At 42.1% G+C, this 21,795-nt stretch overlaps 2 protein-coding genes across 4 annotated transcripts in view; one reads left to right on the forward strand and one right to left on the reverse strand.

Annotated features, from left to right (window-relative positions):
• The window catches only part of DYRK4 (dual specificity tyrosine phosphorylation regulated kinase 4), a 48,340-nt gene extending 41,818 nt beyond the window's left edge, over positions 1-6,522 (forward strand). Inside the window, exons 13-15 of the mRNA XM_059934421.1 lie at positions 2,880-3,009; positions 5,342-5,517; positions 6,228-6,522. Of these exons, the coding sequence (XP_059790404.1) occupies positions 2,880-3,009; positions 5,342-5,517; positions 6,228-6,472 (551 nt within the window). The 3' untranslated portion in view covers positions 6,473-6,522. The remainder of the gene's footprint in view (positions 1-2,879; positions 3,010-5,341; positions 5,518-6,227) is intronic.
• A 1,130-nt stretch (positions 6,523-7,652) lies between these two features.
• The window catches only part of AKAP3 (A-kinase anchoring protein 3), a 28,207-nt gene continuing 14,064 nt past the window's right edge, over positions 7,653-21,795 (reverse strand). For 2 of the 3 annotated variants that reach the window (XM_059935142.1, XM_059935141.1), the window contains exons 4-5: positions 15,452-17,791; positions 7,653-7,916 (exon numbers count right to left, since the gene is read on the reverse strand). In XM_059935142.1, the coding sequence (XP_059791125.1) occupies positions 7,758-7,916; positions 15,452-17,791 (2,499 nt within the window). In that variant the 3' untranslated portion in view covers positions 7,653-7,757. Of the gene's footprint in view, positions 7,917-8,201; positions 8,579-15,451; positions 17,792-21,795 lie in introns of those variants that run through there. The other variant, XM_059935143.1, reaches the window with a different exon arrangement.

Raw genomic sequence — 21,795 nt, forward strand, 5'->3', positions numbered from 1 at the left:
CCTTACTATTCCAGATTCATTGCAACTTTGGTATAAAATGGGTAAGCAAGGGCTGTCAGCTATGGCTTGTTAATTTTGTATAGGACATCTGCCTAATTGCTGGAATTAAGCTTCATCCACAGTCTCCATGCTGCAACCCCACCCCCCATCCCAGTTCCCAGATTCTGGATTTTATGATCCTCTGTCTTTCAAGCTAAGTTGTGCTGTACAGGACGGACCGGTGGATCAATGAAATCCAACTCGGGCAGGGCTTCTGGGCCACTGTGAACCAGAAGAGGAAGCCAGTCCCAGATCTAAGATCCCTTTGCTAAGGGATTCCCGTGTAGAAAAAGCCATAGTGGCCCTAATGTCAGCCAAGTGGAGTGAAGCCAGACGTGAGGGACGAGGGCTTCACAGACGGGCTCCCTGCCGTCCGGGACGACATTGTCGTCAGCTTAGTTCACAGGCTCACACTGTCGTTCCCAGCCCTCCTGCCTCTTATTTTCACCCAACGGTGGCCTCAAAATGGGTAGACAAATCACATAATTTCTCTCCACATCTTGTCCCATCAATAGGAAAGTCAAAAAACACCACCCTGGGGGACCCTCCTGGACAAAAGTGTTTCAGTCATGTTGATGGGCAGTCGGTATATATTGGTTCAGCCACGTGGGGGTTAAAATGTAGTCTATTTCTGTACCATTTGGTTAAAAAGCCACAGCCCTGAGCCCACGATCCAGAAACTAAAATTTTAAGGTCTGGCAAGAAAAGGTCCTCCAGGATCCCCCTCCAATGCCAAGGCTGTCGTCCACTTGGATTGGTCAGTCCCATACCAGAGCAGTCTGATGGCAGCAGAGGATCTGGCTGACTCGCTGGTATAAGTTATGCATGGGGCAATGGAACTGGTCTTTTGACCCCAGGTATACTTTTCCCATCCACCACTTTTAATTCAGCCTTTTGGATTTCAAAGGATTTAGGGAAAGACATGTAGGAGCATTGGTGTTCCCTCCTGCTAGACAAAGACCATATGGGAAGAGTCACATCTCAAGCCTATAACCCTGAACTCAAGAGACTGTACTTGGGGGAATCAAAAGGAAGGGAACATAGGCATTTTGGTAAGAGGGTACGAAAGACATACACATGTCCATTTCATAGAGTACCCGATTTTTACCATCAGCACTAGGCTTCAGAATGTGGTTTTGGTAGCAAAATCACACATCTTCCCTTCCTGCGTAAGAAAGGACGTTATTGGGAGCTGCATCCTCATCCGTGTTTCCCAAATTTTATTTGATTATAAGAATCATTTGGGTTCTTGGGAAAAATGCTAATCCCCAGGATCCTCCTATGGTATAGTGTGTTTGAGGTGGGACTCAGGAGTCTGTATGTTTTTTACAGCAGCTTATGATGAGGCGAGTTTGGAAACACTATATCCACTTAAGTTCTTGGCTCTCCCTTCCCCAGGTTTGGGCTGCCAACAGGTCCTCAGCCCCCAGCCACTCCTAGTTAATACCCTTAATTAAGAGGAAAGTTGTTGCTTCAAAGGTAGCAAGATATGTAGGTGCTCCAGGCAGCAAGAGGAGGTGGGGAGAATAATGAGATACTGGGGAAGGTCAGAGAGGTAGGAAAAACTTGTACAAGAAAAGCAATTACATAAGGATGACTGTAGGAGCTATGTTATTTGTAAGCCCATGAATCTAATTCTTCTTTAGCCATTTATGAAAAGACAATATAGGATAAGGTGGGAGCCCTGGTGCCGCAGTCAAAAAGAAGGTCACAGGACCTCTGCCCTATGCAGTACCCCCAGCCCATTTTTTTCTATATAAACACACAGATACCCATGTGTGTATATACACACATACACACATTCATGGGCTCTTCTAGGAATTCAGTAAGAGCAGGTGTTCTGTTGGACACCCTGCAAACTGTATTGATTGCAAAAGTAATTAGAAGCATTTCATTATGTACTTTCCAGGATGTCCATTGTATGAACCCCAAGTTTTTGTGAGAGTTTCATGGAATGTGTTAATTTTGCACGTGTGTATATACATATCCGCCCTTCTACATGTATGTTTACAAGGTGTGAGCATACATGGTCACCTTTCTGACCATGCTCACCGGGACCTAGATGTCCAAACGAGCGGTCTTGCCTTCAAGGCATTGCACTGTGTTCTCAGGCCACCTTTGGACCTGTCTTCAGGGGTTTCTTTTCAGCAATGACAGAAGATACATTTGGTGAGGGCTTTAATCAGTGGAAATGGCTGAAGAAAATCATTCCAAGCAGTGTCTTAAGCCACCAACCAAGTTTGATCATTCCAGTTATGGACAAAATTTTGATGCGACTGTAAAAATAAGAAATGAGGTTAACTTGTTTGTGTGGCTTGTACATGAGCTCTGAAAGTCAATCCTTCTCCTAAAATGACTTTCTTGTTATTCCCCATGGGTGTCCCAAATTCTCACGTTTTGGGGTGAGGAAGGATCAAGGGCACAGATAAGCCAAGAATGGACAACATGCTTTTTGTTCAGAGCGGACCGTTTCTGTCACTTCAGATTTACTTTACTATTATTATTATCATCGTCATCATCATTATTATCATTATTATTTTAACGTGGGTTAATGTTAAACCATTACAATCATTTGATTGGTTCCAGGAGGAGGTGGTGGCCCAGAACACGCCGAGTAGTAGGAAGTTATTTGTAAAAGTAAACTGTATTCATTGGATAATTTACACGTGGTTAGTTTAAACTAAGACTGCGGGTGTGTGTGTGTGTGTGTGTGTGTGTGTGAGGGGCACGGGAGAGCTGCAGAGACCACTCCCAGAAGCAGCATGGCTGAGTGAACAGCTTTGATGTGACCGATGCATATTCACACCTGGAACTAAACACATAATGTTGTATCTCTAAAGATTCCAAAGGTTTTCCTAAAAATATAACCAACAACAGGGGGAAAAAAAGATACCCGGATTCCAAGGATCTCACCATGGTGCTGAAAACCTACGACACCAGCTTCCTGGACTTTCTGAGAAAGTGTTTGGTGTGAGTTTGTCAGGGTGTCTTTGCTTCTGGGTTTCCTCGTAAATACTGTACTTTCCCACATGTTTGCTGGTGAAAGTCTGGGGCTGGGAGGCAGTCATGGGACGTAATAAACACGGACCGTAGATCTTGAGAGCCTACGAGATGCTTTCCTATCTGCTGCCTCATCAGACGGCTCTCTCCACTGTCCATCCTGTGTGGTCAGTGGGACAGACGATTTGATGTTTTGAGGCATGGAGCCTGAGGCTCGAGAGGTTAAGTGACTTGCCCTGGATTACACAGCGTGTGGGTCGAGCTTGCTTCCTTCTTGCCCTGACTGCCTGGAGGCGAGGCTGTAGGCAAGTCCTCCGTGTCTTCTGCTTCATGAACTGAAGCCAGGGTCTCCAGAGAGCCTGCTGTATCAGTAACTATTTGCATACATGCCCAGTACAAGCTGCTTTCAGGCCCCTTCCCACCCATTCCCCTAGGATTTAGAGTCTAAATCCTCTCATATTAGGGAACTAGGGAAAGGGTGATCTATAAACCATTTATTATGTACAGCTTTTTAGAATCTATAGGCATATTTTGAATCTTAGGAAGTAGGCTCTGTACTTCACCCAAGTCATAGTATTGATTAAAAAAACCCAATAGTACATAAAGCCCCTTAGTTTAGAAGGTATTTAGAAAATACTAGCTGTTGTCACCAATTTTAAAGAGGTTATGCAAGTCTGTCTCCACTGAGTGGCAAATAAATTAGCCACGTGATATTGGACAAGTCATTGTCTCTCTGGGCTTCAGTTTCCTTTTCTGTGGAGTGGGGTATTACTAAGGTCTCTTCCAGCTGTATTAGTCCTATAATTGTTTAGTATTTTTAGAAGACCTTATCTTTATGTTCTCTCATTCCTTCAGTGGGATGAAGTAGTTTTAGCAAAATACTACTCTTCTGGCATTTGTGCATCTGGAGTTTAGGTACTAGCTCAGAAAATAAACCACCAGGGACTGCCGGAAGTTTTCCCATCTGGGGGGTCATGCTACCCATCTGAAAAATGGAGATAGAGAAGGATCCTGTACCCCATCATGACCCCCACCCCACCCCAGCCTCTTGCTGAGGCGATAGAATGAATGGCCATTAACTCGTGACAGAAACTCAGTACTGAGACAGAGGTGGGTAATCCAGAAACTCAGAGCCAAGAATGAAATTATTCTCCTTTTTAGTGCAAAGGGCTGGTTGCTCACACCTTGTAAGAGGCAGTCATGCGTCAGGGCCTGTTGTTTTATTACTTCATATTTGGCTAATTAGCCAAGTTTTTGAGAGACTAAAAGTTTTGGGTCAAATTTAATAGGGATACATGTAAAGTTCTGTGTCTAGATTTTATAGGCTAACTCTAGGAGTTCAGGAGAGGCGAGGTGTAGCTTAACAGCAGTTCGCTGGACAAAGAACTGGGAACTTCAGTTGTTTAGACCTCGATGAGTCTGAATATTAATGCCATCCTTGCAGTTAGCAGCTATTCCCAGCATGATGGACACCAGTTAGATAACAGCTGAGATTTCCTATCTAGGAAGGAACTGATCATGTCATATGGTCAATAATTAGTAGTCATGTAAATGTTTTCAGATAGTTGAAGGGTTGTGACATAAAAGATGGATTAGTTGTCTCATTCTGTATGATGCTAATGGGTAGAATTTAAGACCGGGTCAAAGTTACTAGGCTAAAAGTTCCTGAGAAGTGAATCTTGGCTCAATCAAAATGAAGAACTTTTAAAGAATTGGAGTTTTTTAAAACTGGAATAGCTAGTTCTGTGAGTTAGTGCCATGTTACTAAAATTAGTCAAGAAAGGCAAGATGATTCCATGGTGGGTCAAGTGTATTTTGTCAAGTGTATTTTGTTACTGCATTAGCAGTTTGGATTATCTCCAAGTCCCCTCATGACCTTAATATTCTAGTGTTCTATAATGTTCTTTGTGATATATTTGGAGGTCCAAATTCCATAGTTTGGGAATCACAATTAAGCATCTCTTCATTTTGATGTTCTTAGTTTATTAAACCCTAAATCCCACTGGTTTCGATTTTCTGTAATATTTCTTGTAACGGAATTTGGGCTCTGAGATATTCCTTGGCTTGTCATACACATTTTCTAAAAAGATCATTTCCAATAGTTGCCTCCAGGTACTTTAAAATTGTATGTCATAAGCTCTGTTCTATGGTATCTTTGAGCTATAACATAGCTTAAATGGGTTCTTTAAAAATGAACCATTTTTATATCTCATTTAGGTTCTTTATTGGGGTCTTTGAAAACATTTCATTATTAAAAAGGGAAACAAAACCCTAACCGATGCTGGGCTTTGTTGGTATGTAGCTGGGAGCCTTCTCTTCGCATGACCCCTGACCAGGCCCTCAGGCATGCTTGGATTCATGAGCCGCGGAACCTCAAGGCACAGCCCAGGCTTCAGACCTTGAGGAAAACCAGTCTCTGTTTCCCCTCTGAGGCCAGGAAGGACAAAGTTCAAGGGCAGCATCACTTGGGCAAAGAAGGTACAGTACCTCAAACAGCCAGTCCCATTTCCATAATCCAGGGGGTCAGACATCTCGGAAGATTGCATGCCAATTTCTCTGAGCTCAACCTTGGTTAATTATTCTGGCTTCATCACTACTGGCCTGCCACTTCTTAATTTGGGGATTTTCCTCTTTCAGGAAACTTGGTTGTGGCTGGGTTCTCCTTTTTTTTTTTTGCCCTCTCATCATTAGGAATTTCCGTGTTTCTCCTATCTCCAATTCCTATTCCCCTCCTTTCCTTTTCTTTCAATGTGTCCTCCTCTGCAAGCCCTATAATTACCTTTTGAATTTTTATCAGATTATGGAATTATGCAAGTATCTTTTATATGCAATATAGCCTCATGGTTATGTACTTGGTCACTGGAGTCAGGTTGCCTGGGATAAATTCTGGCCCTGCCACTTACCAGCTGTGGGTCCTTGGGCATCTTACTTAACCTCTCTGTGCCACAGTTTCTCCATTTATGAGAATGAGAATAATGCCTATTCTCTCTGGTTGCAGGAAGGATCAAAGGAACCAGTAAGTGTAAAGGGCTTAGAATAATGCCTGGCACATAGAATGTGCTTTACAAATGACTTGTTTTTTTATCATTACAACCAGATTTCCCCAAAATGATTTAGAGCCTAATGGACAGTTAGAATATAATTCACATTTGAACACTTACTTGTTCCTGCTCTCTCCTCTTTGGCAGAGGTGATCCTTCAAATAGAGACTAAAGACAAAATCAAAGGCGGTGCCACTAAACAGGATCAGAATTCAGCTAATCAGCAGGGCTCTGTCCAGCACACAGCTGAAGTCGTCCAGCTGCCTCATCTAGCAGAAGCTTCCAGAAAGCCCGAGGCAGTTGTTGGGCCAGCGGAGTCCAAGACCTCCACAGGACAACAAAACAAAAACTGCTCCCCCAAGAACACAAACATTTTACCACCTATTGTGTGACCTGAGCGGAGGGTGTGTCCTGTTCCTTTCCACCAGTGATTTGTACTAGAGACAGCACTTATATTGTACAATACTTAAGACTGTTGTTTTTTAATGCATAAAGGTTTACAAAAAAAACCACCTCTATTCACATGGCCTATTGGCATGATTCCTATGATGAGGGATTGGAAAGGATGTCCTTGCACCCGTGCGCCTTCCTTATGCCCTCGATCACATACAACAATGGGTGCGTGTGTGGGGAGATGGGGTGGGGAGAGAGTTAAGTACTCAGTGTTACAGCACCACTGAGAGGACTCTAAATAATAAAAAAACACTTTTTTCCTCTTGCCCAAGACAGTCAGGATTCTGGTTTGAAAATGACAGAAGCTGAGTTCAAACTAGTTTAAACAACAAAGGACATTTATTGGTTTATGTGACTGGGGAATCAGGAGGGCTAAGTGTAGACACAGCAAGATCTAGGAATTCAAACAACGTCATGGAGCTCAGACTCCCTCTCCCCCATTAGTCTTGCTTCTTTTTATGGTTAACTTCACCCTGAAGACAAGCTCTGCCCAGAAGTTAAGATGACCACGCTCAGCCAGTCAAAAGAGGCAGTCTTCCTGCTGGTAGGAAAGTCTCAGAGATGACTGATGGGACTTGAACTCATCACTGTGTCTGAGATATTGGGATCCTCTGATTGGCCAGCCTGGGTCACAAGCCCACAGTGTGGTGTGGTGTGGTGTGGTGTGGTGTGTTGGCAGTGCCATGACTGATGATGCTTCTCCAGGACCACGTGGAGTAGGGGACAAGAGGTTTCCCAAAGGATGGAAGACGAGCAAACTACAGGATATATCCACTCACCCACCACCTGCCCTTCTAGTCTCTACCTACATGAACTCAGTCTGTATATGGTTGTAATTACAGTACAGATAAATGCGTACAAGAAACTCAAGATCATAACATCATAAACTTCATACATGGCTTCACAGTTTTCATTCTAATCAGTGTGTAACTGTCCATGAAGGGAGACACCAGGTAATTGAAGCTATAGGTTTGGATGAGATCACCTAGGGAAGATGGTAGAGAATAGCAGAGGGTCAGGAGAAAGTCCTGGGAAACACAAACATGTAAGCGGTTGACAAAGTCGAGTAGAGCCCCTGAGAGATGTAGAAAAATGGGGAAACTAGAAACCAGAGGAGGAGGAAGTTTCTAAAAGGGAGGACGGAGAATAAAGAATAGCTGGAGAATGTAAAATTCAGAAAATGCTTCTCAAGTGGGGTGACGTGGGCATCAAATCAGAGCAGTGTCAGAAGCGGTGGCTTGTCCCAGGCCCTACAGCCAGAAGGGTACACAACTGGCAACAGAACTCAGGTATGCGGGACCGTTGTCGACACCGACTGTCCGCAGCCATGGAGGAAGCTGGGGTGGACAGCCGTTCTGCGGAGACAGGACGAGAAGCCAAGTCCTGTAACCGAATTAAGAGGATTTAGATTGGATACTGACAAATATTTACACGGTTATAAAGGGCTGAAATGACACTTGATAAATGGTGGCTTATTTTTAGGGACCACTTGAAAGCAGGGGAGCCGCAAGGCACAGATGGGGGTATCCAAAGACAACAGGCCAAATGGCGTTTGGGCGGGGGGGTCTCTCAGGCCGGCAGTGTTTTTCTTCTGCTAGCCATCGGATTCTTTTTTCACTGCTGAGATCGCTTCACCTTACTGTCCCACTGGATGCCAAGGAAACAAAATACCTGAAGCCATTTATTTGCAATTTTTTTTTATTTTATGTCCTTGCTCACATGGGCAGGAAAGGGACTAGCACAAGGTGACACGCCTCGGATGTGAGTGGTACGAAGGTGACGCCGGGGCTCCGTGAGGATGCGGAGGCGGGGGCTGTGCAGGGGAGGAGGCAGGCAGGGGGCGAGGGCCGGGCCCGGCGCGGGAAGGGGGAGAGCAGCGGCGGCCCCCGTCACAGGTTCGCCAGCAGCCAGTCCAGCAGCTGCAGCTGCATGACGTTGCCCACCGCCTCGTCCAGCTGTCGCTCCTTCTCATAGCGCAGCACCGACTGCAGAACCTCGCCTACACTGCGCCCTTTTTCCACGGCGGCTGCCGAGAGCTGAAGTAGCTGAGGGAGGGAAGGAAAGCAGTGGTGGGGGGCAGAGCATCCCACCGAGGGCGGGGACGGGCTGCCAAGGCGAGGGCAAACGAGCCCCTGCAGCGGGACGGCCTCGAGGGAGACACTGAGATGTCCATAACCGGGACGCCCGCTGGCCCGTCTGACAGAAGAAAGATGGTTACATTGCCCTTAATTTAAGTAACATCCCCCTGTCCGTGATATGGAAAATGTGATTTCCCACTACGACTAAAAACTTCCTGCTTCCAGTGGGTGTTTGGTCAATGGTGTTCCTGCCTTCTAAGGATTCTAAAGTTCTTAAGTTCACTGTAACATCATAAAACGGGCTCCATCACTGTCCCAAGACTGACAAGCGCAGGAGAGAAAGAGACAAAGGACAAATGTGGGTGCTGCTTTCCCTGCCCCATAGACCAGACAACACTGGGATGTTAGAGCAGGAAGGTGACTCAAAGACCCATTCAACCCCCATGAAAATGCTGCCCGGAGAGGTGAAGATTGTCAGTAATACAATGCTAGAAATTAGCAGAGGTAATACTCATACCCAGGTCTCTGAACCCTATGTTTAATTCTCTTCCCAAGCTTAAAATGAGAAAAAATGAGCCAAAGCAAGTATTCTAATATGAGCACAGTACATTGCTATTCCACCTGGAATCCTCGTAGCAATAAACTAATCAAATTTTATATTTTGTGCATTCTGCACCTGACTGTATGAGAAAATCAAAGGGCAAATTAACAGGCCAAATATCAGGAGCTTTTTCAGGGGAAATTCCATGCAAAGACTGAAGTATTGGGTTGGCCAAAAAGTTCATTCGGGTTTTTCCATAACATCTTAGGAAAAACCCAAATGAACTTTTTGGCCAACCCAATACATAAGGATACTCCTGAAACAAATGGAAAGACAAAGTCTCCGCAAAGAGGAGATATAAAGAAGACCCAAATGGAAATTTTGGAACTAAACAATAATACAAAATCCAAAATGAAAACTAAATGGACAGAGATGAGAGAGGAAACCCAGTAAACTTGAAGAGAGAGCAATAGAAATGCGTCGCACTGAACAGGGTAAGAGATTGATTAAACCTCTTTCAAAAAGATTGAGAAAATAAACAATTCCAAAAGGTTTTACATTTATGTCATCAGAATCCCAGAAGGAGAGGAGAAAAAGGGGAATACAGAAAACATACTTAATGAAAGCTTCCCCTATTTGCCAACAGAAATAACTGACAAATTCAAGAAGTGTAGTGAAGCTGAAATAACATGAACCCAAAGAAATTCACTCCAAGACCTGTTGTAATCAAACTGCTGAAAACTAAAGAAAAAGAAAAAAAAATCTAAAAGCAGTCAGAGAAAAATGGCACATTTTGTATAAGGGAACATCAATTCGAATGACAGCAGATTTCTCATCAAAAACCATAGAGGAACAGAGGAGGTGAAACAGCATTTTTTAAGCACTAAAAGAAAAGAACTATCAAACCAGAATTCTACGTCCAGCAAACATATACTTCAGGAATGAAGGTCAAATAAAGAAAAATTCGGATTAAATTAAGAGAATTCATTGCCAGAAAATGCACTCTTGTTCTTCGGGCAAAAGGAAAATGGTATCAGAAAGAAACTGGGAACATAAGAAGTGAACAAAGAACAAAAGAGACAGTAAAAATCTCAGGATCAACAATAAACGATTTGCCTCCATTCTTTAAAATGTGCTTTATGGTTGAAAGCAAAAATAACATTGCCTAAGGATTTTTGCAACTAAATACATAAAATAACTGCAACCTAAGGCAGAAGGGTAAAGGGACCTATATGGTAGGAAAATTTCTACATTCCAATTTAAGTGGTAACTATTGACTCTAGTTAGACTCTGAAAAGTTAGGTATGTTATTGTGATCCCCAGAGAAACCACTAAAAAAACTACACAAAGAGATATAGACAAAAACACTATAGATTAAAATGGACAACTAAAAAATGTTTAAATAATCCAAAAGAAGGCAACAAAAGGAAAAACAGGAAAAGCAGAGAGAATAAACATAACTAACATTAAAATAATAGGCCTAAATCCAAGCATATCAATAATTAGGCTAAATGTAAATGGTCTAAACACACCAACTGCTGTCAGAATAGATTAAAAAAACATGACCCTACTTACGTTGCCTATGGAAAAACTCACTTCAAATGATATAGGTAAGTTAAAAGTAAAATTATGGAAAAAGACGTGCCATGAAAACACCAATCAAAAGAGAGCTTGAACCTCAACATTTATGGTGAGTCTGTTGGTATAAAGGGGGAAGAATTCAAAAGGGCCAGATGTCCATTTGTCTTTTCGACAAAGGTGCTGAAGACAACTGCTTACCCACACGCAGAAGTATGAATCTAGAAGCTAGACACCTACCTCATATTATACATGAAAATGAGCTCAAAATGGGTCACAGACCTAAATATTAGAGCTGAAATGATCATCTAGAAGAAAACAAACAAGAGAATCTTCATGACCCTGGTTATTAGGTCAGGGTTTCGCAATGTGGCTCTACTGACCTTATGGCCAGGTGATTCTTTGCTGAGGGGCTGTCCTGTGCACTGCAGGATGTTTATAGCATCCCTGGCCTCTCCCCACTAGACTCCCCCTTCCCAGTTGTGACAAAAAAATATGTCTCCAGGCATTGCCAAATGTCCCTTGGGGGCAAAACTGCCTCCAGTTGAGAACCACTGAGTTAAGCAAAGATTTATCAGATATGACATCAAAAGCACAAGCAATGAAAGCAAAAAGTGATAAATTAGATGTCATCATTAACAACTTTTGCTTTTTGAAGCACTCCATTAAGTAAAAAGACAAGATACAGACTGAGAGAAAATATTTGCAAATCATATATATCTGATAAAGGACTTGTATCCAGAATACGTAAAGAATTCTTGTAACTTTATATTCTTGTAACCCAGTCAAAATATGGGCAAAAGATTTACATAGACAACTCACCAAAGAATATATATGAATGGCTAATGAACACATAAAAAAGATGCTCAACATCTTTAGTCATTTCAATGTATGGATGTCAAATTAAATCCACAGTCAGAAACCACTGTAACAGCTATAATTTAAAAAAAAAGAATAATGAGAAACTGAAATTGACAAAAATTACTGGTAGGAACGTAAAATGGTACAGCCACTTTGGAAACCAGTTTGACAGTTTCTTAAGAAAGTATACTTACCATAAGATGCAGCAAGTACACCCCTTGTCACCCAAGAGAAATGAAAACGTTATGTTCACACAAAGATGTGTGTGTGAATGTTCACAGAAGCGTTATTCATAACAGCCAACTAGTGGGAACAACTCAAATGTCCATTAACTGGTGAGTGGATAGAGAAAACATATAAAATGAAATATTCAGCAATAAAAGAAATGAACTACTGACATATACTGCAGTATGGATAAACCTCAAACACGTTATGCTAGGTGTACAGAGCCAGATGTAAAAGGCTACGTAGTTTATGACTCCATTATATAAAATGTCGGAAAGGCAAATCTGTAACGTAAGGAAGCAGGTTGATGGTTGCCTATGGCTGGTGGTGAAACTGAAAAAATATAGCCTAGAAAATTTCTGAGACAGAGAAATATGGAGTTTCTAGTCTTTATCAGATATTAAAACATATTACATATTACAGTAATTAAATCAATATGCTATAAAAATAGTATTAAACTAGTAAGAATAGACAAATGATTCAATGGAATAGAATAGAAAGCTTAGAAAAAAAAAAAAGACAGATAGCTATCTGAGCTGGTGGGAAGCAGCTGCATCACACGGGGAGATCAGTTCGGTGCTTTGTGACCACCTAGAGGGGTGGGATAGGGAGGGTGGGAGGGAGATGCAAGAGGGAGGGGATATGGGGATATACGTATATGTATAGCTGATTTACTTTGTTATACAGCAGAAACTAACACAACATTGTAAAGAAATTATACTGCAATAAAGATGTTAAAAAAAAAAAAAAGGCAGCTATCTGGAAAAAAATAAGAGATTGCATCCCTACATCACACCTTATATGAAAACAAATTCAACATGGATCAAAGTCTTAAACATTTTTTTTAAAAATCATAAAAGTACTAGAAGAAAAACATGGGGAAGTTTTGTTAATATTTTGTGGTAGAGAATGTTTTCCAAAATACGACACAAAATCTAGGAAAAATAAAAGATAAACTGTCATATTTGACTACATAAACATTTAAAAAATTCTGTATGGCAAAAACAACAAAAAACACCAACAATCAAAAGTCAAATGATAAAAATATCACATTTAATATCACAAAGGCTAATTTCCTTGCATATAAAAAAACTCTCAGAGATAAAGAAAAAAAGACCAACAACCCAAGAGAAAAATGGGCAGAGGGCACAAACAAGTAATTCATCCATGAAAAAGGAAATTCAAAAATGGCTCTTAAACATATGAAAAGGTATTCACCCTCGTTCCTAATAAGACATGTGAAAAGTAAGGCGACACTTGGCAAAGGTCATAAGTCTGGAATGGACTGTTGGTTAAACTGTGGGAAATAGGCGCTGTCATACTGTTGGTGCAAGCTCTATAAAAGGCACTGGGGAATACATATCAAATTTACAAGCCCACGTTCAGATACATTTGAATCTGCGTACAGCATTGCTTATAGCAGCAAAATACTGGTAACTGAAATGTGCATCCATAGAAGAGTGGCTACACACAGCACCTGCATACAGTAAATATGCAGCCATTAGAAAAGAACGTGGCAACTCTGTATGTTGCAGAAGAGAATATATACTCATAGATAAAAGACTACCATTTGTGACTTAAAAAAAGATAAGTATATATAAGTATTAACTTGTACATACATGCATAAGCATTTCTGGAAGGATAAACAAGAAATTGATCAGAATGGTTTTCTCCAGGGAGGGCAATGGGATGGGAGATAAAGATGAGAAATTCAAGCAGTTCCAAGGTCTTTGGAGTTTGAACTATGCACACATTACCTATTCAAAAATGGATGCAAATTTGTTTAAAGGAATTGGGCTCATGGGCATCCCAGTGTTACCAGGTTCAATCACCTGCATCAGCATGAAAATATTTGCATATGTTAATTAAATCTCTTTCCAAAAAAAAAATTGCAACTCATTTTTAGGTAGTTTCTTTGATGTATACTTCATCCAACTGTTCTTAAAAACCCACTGATGCTCAGTGCAAATCCACTCACTAGCTGAAGTCTGGATGGGCTGCTGCTCCCCCTTTCCGCTCCTCTCCTTTAAGAAAATAGATGATAGTCTTTACTTTGGGCAAAGACGTGCGTGTGTGTAGAACAAGGAGGCCTGCAAGTCTACTGTGCTCATTTTAGAGAATTAGATCATAGACATTCTAATTCAAAGTCATCTAAAATCAGAATGTGTTATGTATGATGAGGTTGACTTAAAAGATGGTGTCAGAACAAAGCCTGTTTCACACATTGTACACATGAAAGCTAGGCTTTTTAGACGTTTTTCATCAGTCTAAAGCTTTTGTGAATACAGGCCCATCCGCTAATTGCTACGTGCCAAAACAGTTGTCTGTTGTACAGATTGGAAAAACTGTAAAGAGACGGAACTTGCCGAGGACTCTTAGCCATAAATCTAAGATTGGATCTCCACGTTCCGTCCTTTAGACCAAATGGAACGTGCACACAAATCACCTGGGGATTTTGCTAAAGCGAAGATTCTGACTCAGCAGGTCAGGAGTGGAGCCTCAGGTTCTGCACTTGTACTGAGCTCCCAGGCGATGCCAATGCTGTTGGCCCACAGACCACCCGAGTAGCAAGTCTACAGATGACATAGTTTCTCGTTTAGGCTGAGTGTGGCCTATTCTGTACGCTACACTGTGTCTTCCCGGTCGTCAGATAAACCAAGTAACCCAGTTACAAGGGTTACTAATACCACATATTAAACAGAGAAAGCCTCTTCCTCCACATCCTCTGGTTTCTAAGAAGATGAATGCTTTTTATAAATAATCCCAGCCTTTTGTGCCACCTCCTACTACTTAAAATGCCCTTGTTCTACTTTTCTCAATTGAGGGAAAATAATAAAAAATCCTGTGTGTGTGTGTGTGTGTGTCTGTGTGTGTGTTGTGGAGATGGTCTCTCTTAATTCTCCCACACTAGCATGAAACAGCAACTACATAAACAAAAGCTTTCTGGACCCCAAATTTCCCTTCAGTGAGCAGTTCCAAGGCCTAAACTGGGAGAAGAAAGGAGTTAGGAGGCACATTTACCTTTATCAGTAATAACAGTAATAAGCTGACTTTCCATCTGCCTTATTCTTTGGTCTTACTTCTCAATTGATTCAGAACTTAGGGTGAGGGGAAGAGGGATGTTATTTATTGAATCCCTTCAAATCCCCAGCACTTCCTAGACCACCAGCTAAGAGAGGAATGACAGGCTTGAAAAGGCCATCAGTCTAGCCCTTCACCCCCTCGCCTCCCCGGCCCGGCTACACATCCCCAGGATGTGATGCTTCCCAGCAGCTCTTTCTCATTCTTTGGGCAAAGCTGTCATGCAGAATTCAGCCTGAGCCCAGACCTTAATCTGATTCTTTCACCAAGTCTCCTGGAGGTTCCTTATTTGTGTATTTCCATCAATACATGCAGAAAAAAAAAAGAGAAAAAAAAATGATTTATCTCTCTTTTACCCTTTGATACGCCTCCTATTGGGCAAAATTGAATTTTAATTTACCCATTATCTCTACCATGAGGCATGAGCTTCAAATTTTTACTGTCCCCATTCTACCCTTCTCGTGGCTCTCTTTCCATTCAGAAAGAAAAAAAGAACTTAAAACCCTAATGAACCCCTAATAAGTCTTCCCAAATTCCCGATTCTACTTCCTTACCTTCTCCTGGATCCCTTCATCGTCACCAGCAATGTACAAAACGGGGACATTGAGCTCAGAGGCGGCCACCCACTGAAGAACGGCTTGGAGTTGCTTGTTCTGAAGCGTATCGGTTAGGTTGCGACTGCTGACAATCACTTTGGGAGCTGCACACCCTTCGGGGAGCTGTCCTGACAGACCTCTCAATTCGTTATAGATAGCTTCATAAGCATTCTTCAGGAGGACCTCTGCTGTCCCTGTGCCCTTGGTTAGCAAACACTCACGTAAACTATCTGGGGAGGCTGAAGTTGGCCAGTTGGTATCCCCAGACTTATCATCTCCTAGTTCTGCCAACGGAGAGTCACAGGACTTGGCAATAATGAGACACAACTTCATCACTGAGTCCATCAGATGTTCTACCATTTGCCCGTTCATGTGGTCATCTAGCTGGTTAGGAACCTTCTTGGTCAGCCCAGCAAAAGTACCTCCAGCCTCATCGCCTTCATTTAATTTGATGGGAGAAGGAGTTACAGGTCTTTCACACTGGGGACTGTCTTCTTCCTTAGTTGGCTTGGGTTCAGAGCTACGGTCGCTCTTGAAAATGGTCTCACCGAGTAAGTTCTGGATGAAGTTGAAGAAAGCGCTCATCAGACCCTTCTTTTCTGCTTCTTCTTGGTCAACCCCCATATGAGGAGACCTAAGGCCGGACTCATCAGAAACTGCAGGGGACCTGTTGGCCTGCAAGTTGGTGCTGCCAGCAGCTTTACGGAAGCTCTGTGCACCCATGCTTCCCCCCTGGGCCAGGTGGTACTGAATCAGAAGTAAGGCAGATATGATCAGGTCCTTGGCCCAGGAGTCTGAATCATACATAACATTCTCCAGTTGCTCTGGGTGAGGCACAGACGGACTGACGGTGCAAGGATCGAAAGGAACTCCCAAGGGAAAGTCTGGCGCAGGCTTATACTGTTTGTTGGAAGCTACAAACGGTGCACACTGGAAACCTGGAGATTTTCCTTCAATCTGCTGATTTTTATGCCACAGGGACAGTCCCTCCTTGATGATGTGCTCACCCAGAGTTTCAACACAAGTCTTCTCCTTCTCGGGTTTGGGTGCAGGAGGGCATATTTTTTCCCTCAATTTACCTTCAGATTTCATGGATGCAAAGTTGACGTTTCGGTTTTTAGGGTCACTGATTCCTTTCGTGGACATGAGGGAATAACTCTCAGACTTGTCCTTGGTTTTCCCGACAGTCTCAGGAGGTTTCTTGGCAAATATCACTGCGTAGAGTTTACCCAGCATGGCATCCATGATATCTGCGGCCTTCTGGCTTCCATGAGAGAAGAGACTTCTTTTCACGGCCGAGACAAAGTCCGTATCAGTCATGAGGGCCCCTGTGACGTCGTGGAGGTTCTTCATGAAGGAGTCGATGAGATCTGAGACCACCTCTTTCGCGTGCCTGATCAGGACCTTCTTTAGCAGGACGGTGGCAACGGTCGTGTCCTTCACTTGGATCCTCAGTGTCTTCATGATGGAGACCATCATATCAGACACCACACTGTTAGCGTAGGTGATGATCCCTTGACTGACAGAAGCTGTGAAGTCATCGGGCCTTTCCTGCTCTCTGAACATCTCTCCCTCTGCGGGTAAGGACCTTCCGCCCTCTGTGGCATCGCTTGCGTTACAAGATTCAAACACTTCCTTATAGAAGAAAGACTTCTTAGAAGAAGGCTTGTCGTCTGGACTCCTGCTTTCCTTGGTGCTGTCCTTGATCTTCAAAGCGCTTTTGTATTTTAAATTCAGGGGACTCTGTAATGTTCCTGAGGCTCTGTCACAGGAGCCAGGAGGCTTATCCGAGGTGGAGTTTTTGGAACAGGCAGAGACAGTCTCGTTCACCAGCTCTGATGCCACCTTGCTCAGGCTTTTGTTGGGTGCGGGCTTATCCCCCATGTACACTGACTGATGGATGCACTTGTTCTCAGAGCCGTCAATCCTCTCGTTGATCTCCTTGCGGGCCATGGCTATGACGAGATTTGTGAGGCGACTGGCGTAGAAGGAAACTTCGTCTACTGAGCTCCTGTTACCAACGTGGGCACTGGGGCCCTGACAAGGGTTCTCTCTGTGACTCATCTCAAAATGCAATCTCCCTGGACTGCCCTTGGTGGTGGTGTTATAATAGTCCACACAGAAACTTTTGCGTGGGTCTCCTGAGTTGACCATTTCCCCACCAAATGATGCTTCTCCAGGCTTGAATCTAACATCTTGGAACCCTGCTGTGCTTTTTTCCAGGTCTCTGCGGAGCCAGCTGAGCACTCTGATGGGATCATGTGAGGCTTCCTTAAAAATGGACAAGGATTCATCCAACTATAACAAAGCAAAGATATGGGATATTCAGGACTACCTCAAAGATCAGTTACAAAAATGGTCGCCTCTCTCAAGTCTTAACTGCTCCATCAGCCCCATAGATGTAACTGACATTTATTGAGTGCAGGCACTGCTGCAAATATTTTAGGCCTGTTATCTCATTTAATATTATTCTGGCAGTAAACTTAAATGCTAGCTCTCTTATTACCCACATTTTACAGAAGAGGAAATTGAAGAACTGAGAGATTTAAGTTAGTTTCTTACCTGAGGTTATACAGCTATAATCATTGACGGAGGAGGAATTCCAACCCAGGCAGTGACTCCAGGGCCCATGCTCTTGGCCACTGCGCTATACTGACTCCAACAACATCTGTCCTTAAGATCTGACTGTCAGGGCTTCCCCAGTGGCTCAGTGGTTAAGGATCGCCTGCCAACTCAGGGGACATGGGTTTGATCCCTGGTCCAGGAAGATCCCACATGCCGTGGAGCAACTAAGACCGTGTACCACAACTACTGAGCCTGAGCTCTAGAGCCCACGAGCCACAACTACTGAGCCCACGTGCCACAACTACTGAAGCCTGTGCGCCTAGAGCCCGTGCTCCGCAACAAGAGAAGCCACTGCAATGAGAAGCCCGGGCACCACAACGAAAAGTGGCCCCACTTGCTGCAACTAGAGAAAGCCTGCGCACAGCAACAAAGACGCAACGCATCCAAAAATAAATAAACAAATAAATAAATTTTTAAAAATACTTTAAAAAACAGAGGGAAGCCACCGCAATGAGAAGCCCGTGCACTGCAACGAAGAGTGGCCCCACTTGCTGCAACTAGAAGAAGCCCGTGCACAGCAACGAAGACCCAATGCAGCCAAAAAAATAAATTAAATAAATAAATTTATTTTAAAAAAAAAGATCTAACCGTCAGCAGCTACAGAGGTAGCATTTGAGCTGAATCAGAGTTTTCATGTATTGCTATTAATTGCTATTTTTTTATGGTTGATCTATTTTATTTAGGTCTCTTATTCCAGCACAGTTTTCAAAAAATTAGAAAATTCAAGGACAGTTGTGCCTAATTCATCACTTTACTGGGCTACACAAGCACAATCTGATATGTTCAATGGCTTCCAGTGGACTCTTTGACATGACTTAAGTTGAAAATCTGACTTGTAATTGAGGAGTTAGTATCTGTGGACAATTTATTAGTTGTGAATGCAGATCCTTTGGTGGACATTAGCTGTGATAAGCACATGGACATATTTATACATTCACCTACTGTAATCTATACTCTTCACTTGAACATAGGCTAAAATAAGAATGCATGTAAAAGTATCCTATTTACCATCAAATGTAAGGGATCGTTGCAATGACTGGAGCTATATCTATCTGGGGATGACCACAAGTACTGCCCATCTTTAAAGAATAATTTGGTATTTTAACTACCAAGTATCATAGAATTGCTGGCTACTATTTGTTAAATACTTAGGTCTACCAGGAACTGTGCTTAGTGCTCTATGCATGTTATTTTATTTAATTCTCATACATACCCTGTAAGGTGGGTATCCCTCTTCCAGGTTCACAGGTGGAAAACTGAGGCCTAGAGAAGTTAAATACTGACTAACATCTCACAGCTACTACACGATGGGGGCTAGTATTCAAATCTAGTTTGGACTCTAAAATTGGCACTCTCCACCCCTACAGTACTCTGTTATGTTTGGATGACTTGGGAAGAAGAGAAAAGCAGCTGGACCTCTACAGGCTGGTTTAAGTTGCTTGTGGGCTATAGAGCTTGGTTCAGAGTCCTCCTAAATGGTTCTGCTAATTTGAATAATAGCTACTATAAGGAAATTTGTGCTCTAGTAGAAAACTATGCATAATCTATAGCATACCTTTCCACATTTTCTGATTCTGATTCTCTCAGAGCTATTTGATAACTCTGTAAACTGTAGAAAACTGATAGCAATGCAATATAATTCTTGTCTACACACATATTGTGACCAGGGAAGAGTTACCTACTGCCTCTCCCACTGTGGAAAAGGTCAGTTTTGCTTCCGTTTGCACACTCACTTCAATATTCCTGATCTTTATATCTTTTTCCTTTGATTCTCCTTTGAACTGCACTAGCTCCTCATGAATGAGTTAAATAAAATCTTTCACATGATTTATTTTTATATTCATATGAAAGTCATTATTTCACCTTTCTCTGAAAATGATCTTTTGACAGTTTTGGAAGTCTCTGCCAAGATGTCCAACAGATTTGCCTAACAGAGGTAAATGTCATCATGAGGATAGTGTACCAGGTGCGTCTTTTCTTAGGCCCCCAAAGGTGAATCCAAAGGGCAACAGAACTTCGCAGACGTTCTGTTTTTCTGGTTTTAATTTTCCTCTCTACGAATTTTGGTTTTGGTTTTCATTTTGGTTTTTCCATGGCCAATAATCACCGGTGGCAGCAATGCTTGAGAATGTGGTTTTACTGTATCACCATTTGGTGATTTCCTTAATGGATTAATGGTTTATAGAGATCTGTTCTCTGTTGGTGACAGACAACAGAAAATCTATTTTGCTAGTATTTTTTGCCTATCTTAAGCTCAAATCAATTTGGAATTTTGTGCTTAGTTGGAAGGAGAAGGGTTCTTTAACCTCTGGACAGGTGAGTTTTGGGTTTCTGTGTTTACCTTTGACACATGACTAAAAGTTTTTTTTTTCCATTGAAATATAGTTGACATATAACATTATATTAGTTTCAGGTGTACAACACCTGTAATTATTCGATATCTGTACACGTATTGTGAGATGATCATCACAATAAGTCAAACGTCCACCATCACCACACATAGTTCAAAAATTTTTTTCTTGTGCTGAGCTTTTTTAAGATCTACTCTTTTAGCAACTTTCAAATATACAAAATATACACAACAGTATTATTAACTATAGTCACCATGCTGTACATTATATCCCCAGGATTTATTTATTTTATAACTGGAAGTCTGTACCTTTTGACCTCCTTCACCCATTTTGCCCACCCCCCTCTGGCAATCACCAATCTGTTCTCTGCACCTATGAGTTTATGTGTTCTTTTTTTTTTTTTAGAGCCCACATATAAGTGAGATCATATGGTATTTTTCTTTCTCTGTCTTACTTATTTCACTTAGCAGCTATTGTCACAAAGGGCAAGATTTCCTTCTTCTCATAACATTCCACTGTATATATGAACCACATTTTCTTTATTCATTGTCCTTCAATGGACACTTGGGTTGTTTTCCATGTCTTGGCTGTTGTTAATAATGCTGCAATGAACACAGAGGTGCAGATATCTCTTCGAGATGGTGATTTTGTTTCCTTTAGATATATACCAGGAAGTGGAATTGTGGATCATATGGTAGTTTTTATTATTTTTAAATAATTTCCTCATATGATTGTGATTGAGATTAAATGAGATAATATGCACAAAATAATCTGTACACTTGAAATGGAATGTATCAGACACGTAGTACTCCTTAAACATGTCAAATGAAGATCAGACTTCAGAAGAGGTAAAAGAAGAGGAAGAGAAGTCAAGAAGCTTGATCGTCAGGGTAATGTGGTGAAACATGGTTAACCAGCTGTGGGAGTACTAGGGAATAAAACTTGACTTCCTACATGTATGGGAAGTAGTGCTTTGGGTGAAAACAGAAGTGCTGGAAGAGAGCATGGCTAGGGGTGTGTCCTGCAATTCATTCCCATCAGCCTGGGTGGGAGGTGTGAAGAGACTACTGAGTTTCTGTATGAATCTTTTAAAAAATTATTTTTCTGAACCAAAGGTCAGTCACAAAGGTGAACTTCTAAAAGGACAAAATTTAGTTTTAAGAAGAAGCTGTAGGAAAGAGAGCTGCCTGTATGCATGTCTGAGAAAGGGACAGAGAAAAGATGGTGAAGTCAGAGCAAAGACTTCCAAGAAATGGAAAATTCAGTGGGTTCCAGTGTACAAACTATTCACTAGGGGGACCAACCTGATAGCCCACTTTGTAGAGG

This window comes from Balaenoptera ricei, chromosome 10 (assembly GCF_028023285.1).
Source record: "Balaenoptera ricei isolate mBalRic1 chromosome 10, mBalRic1.hap2, whole genome shotgun sequence".
NCBI classification, from domain to species: Eukaryota; Metazoa; Chordata; class Mammalia; order Artiodactyla; family Balaenopteridae; genus Balaenoptera; species Balaenoptera ricei.